Genomic DNA, 334 nt, shown 5'->3' with positions numbered 1-334 from the left:
CCATGTCTCCGCCTGCTGCCGTTCGCGCAGCTCCCGGCAGCTCCCGGCGCCGTTGACGCTACCACACGTGTCTCTACACCGGGAAACACCGCTAAAAGTCGCTCTGAAAGCGCTGGGTCGGCATAGGAGTCGGGTGTGGGGATTTCAGGCAGCCGAAAACACAGACGCCCTTGTGAGGAGCGGGGGGGCCTTAATCGTACCACACCAAAGATGGCGGCTTAGCGGAGATGGCTTCCGCCAGCACCCAAGGTGGCGGCGAAGGGCGGAAGTCACGTGATACCACACCAAAGATGGCTATTCGTCAGGCTGTTACGCGTACTTCCAAATATGGCGC

The 334-nt window shown here is 60.8% G+C and overlaps 1 protein-coding gene across 1 annotated transcript in view; it reads right to left on the bottom strand.

Annotated features, from left to right (window-relative positions):
* Positions 1–190: 190 nt before the first annotated feature.
* The window catches only part of TRIM24 (tripartite motif containing 24), a 39,615-nt gene continuing 39,471 nt past the window's right edge, over positions 191–334 (bottom strand). The window contains exon 20 of the mRNA XM_031061441.1: positions 191–294. Within this exon, the coding sequence (XP_030917301.1) occupies positions 191–294 (104 nt within the window). The remainder of the gene's footprint in view (positions 295–334) is intronic.

Source organism: Geospiza fortis, unplaced genomic scaffold (genome assembly GCF_000277835.1).
Source record: "Geospiza fortis unplaced genomic scaffold, GeoFor_1.0 scaffold8, whole genome shotgun sequence".
Taxonomy (NCBI): domain Eukaryota; kingdom Metazoa; phylum Chordata; class Aves; order Passeriformes; family Thraupidae; genus Geospiza; species Geospiza fortis.
This window is presented reverse-complemented; position numbering and strand designations above follow the sequence as displayed.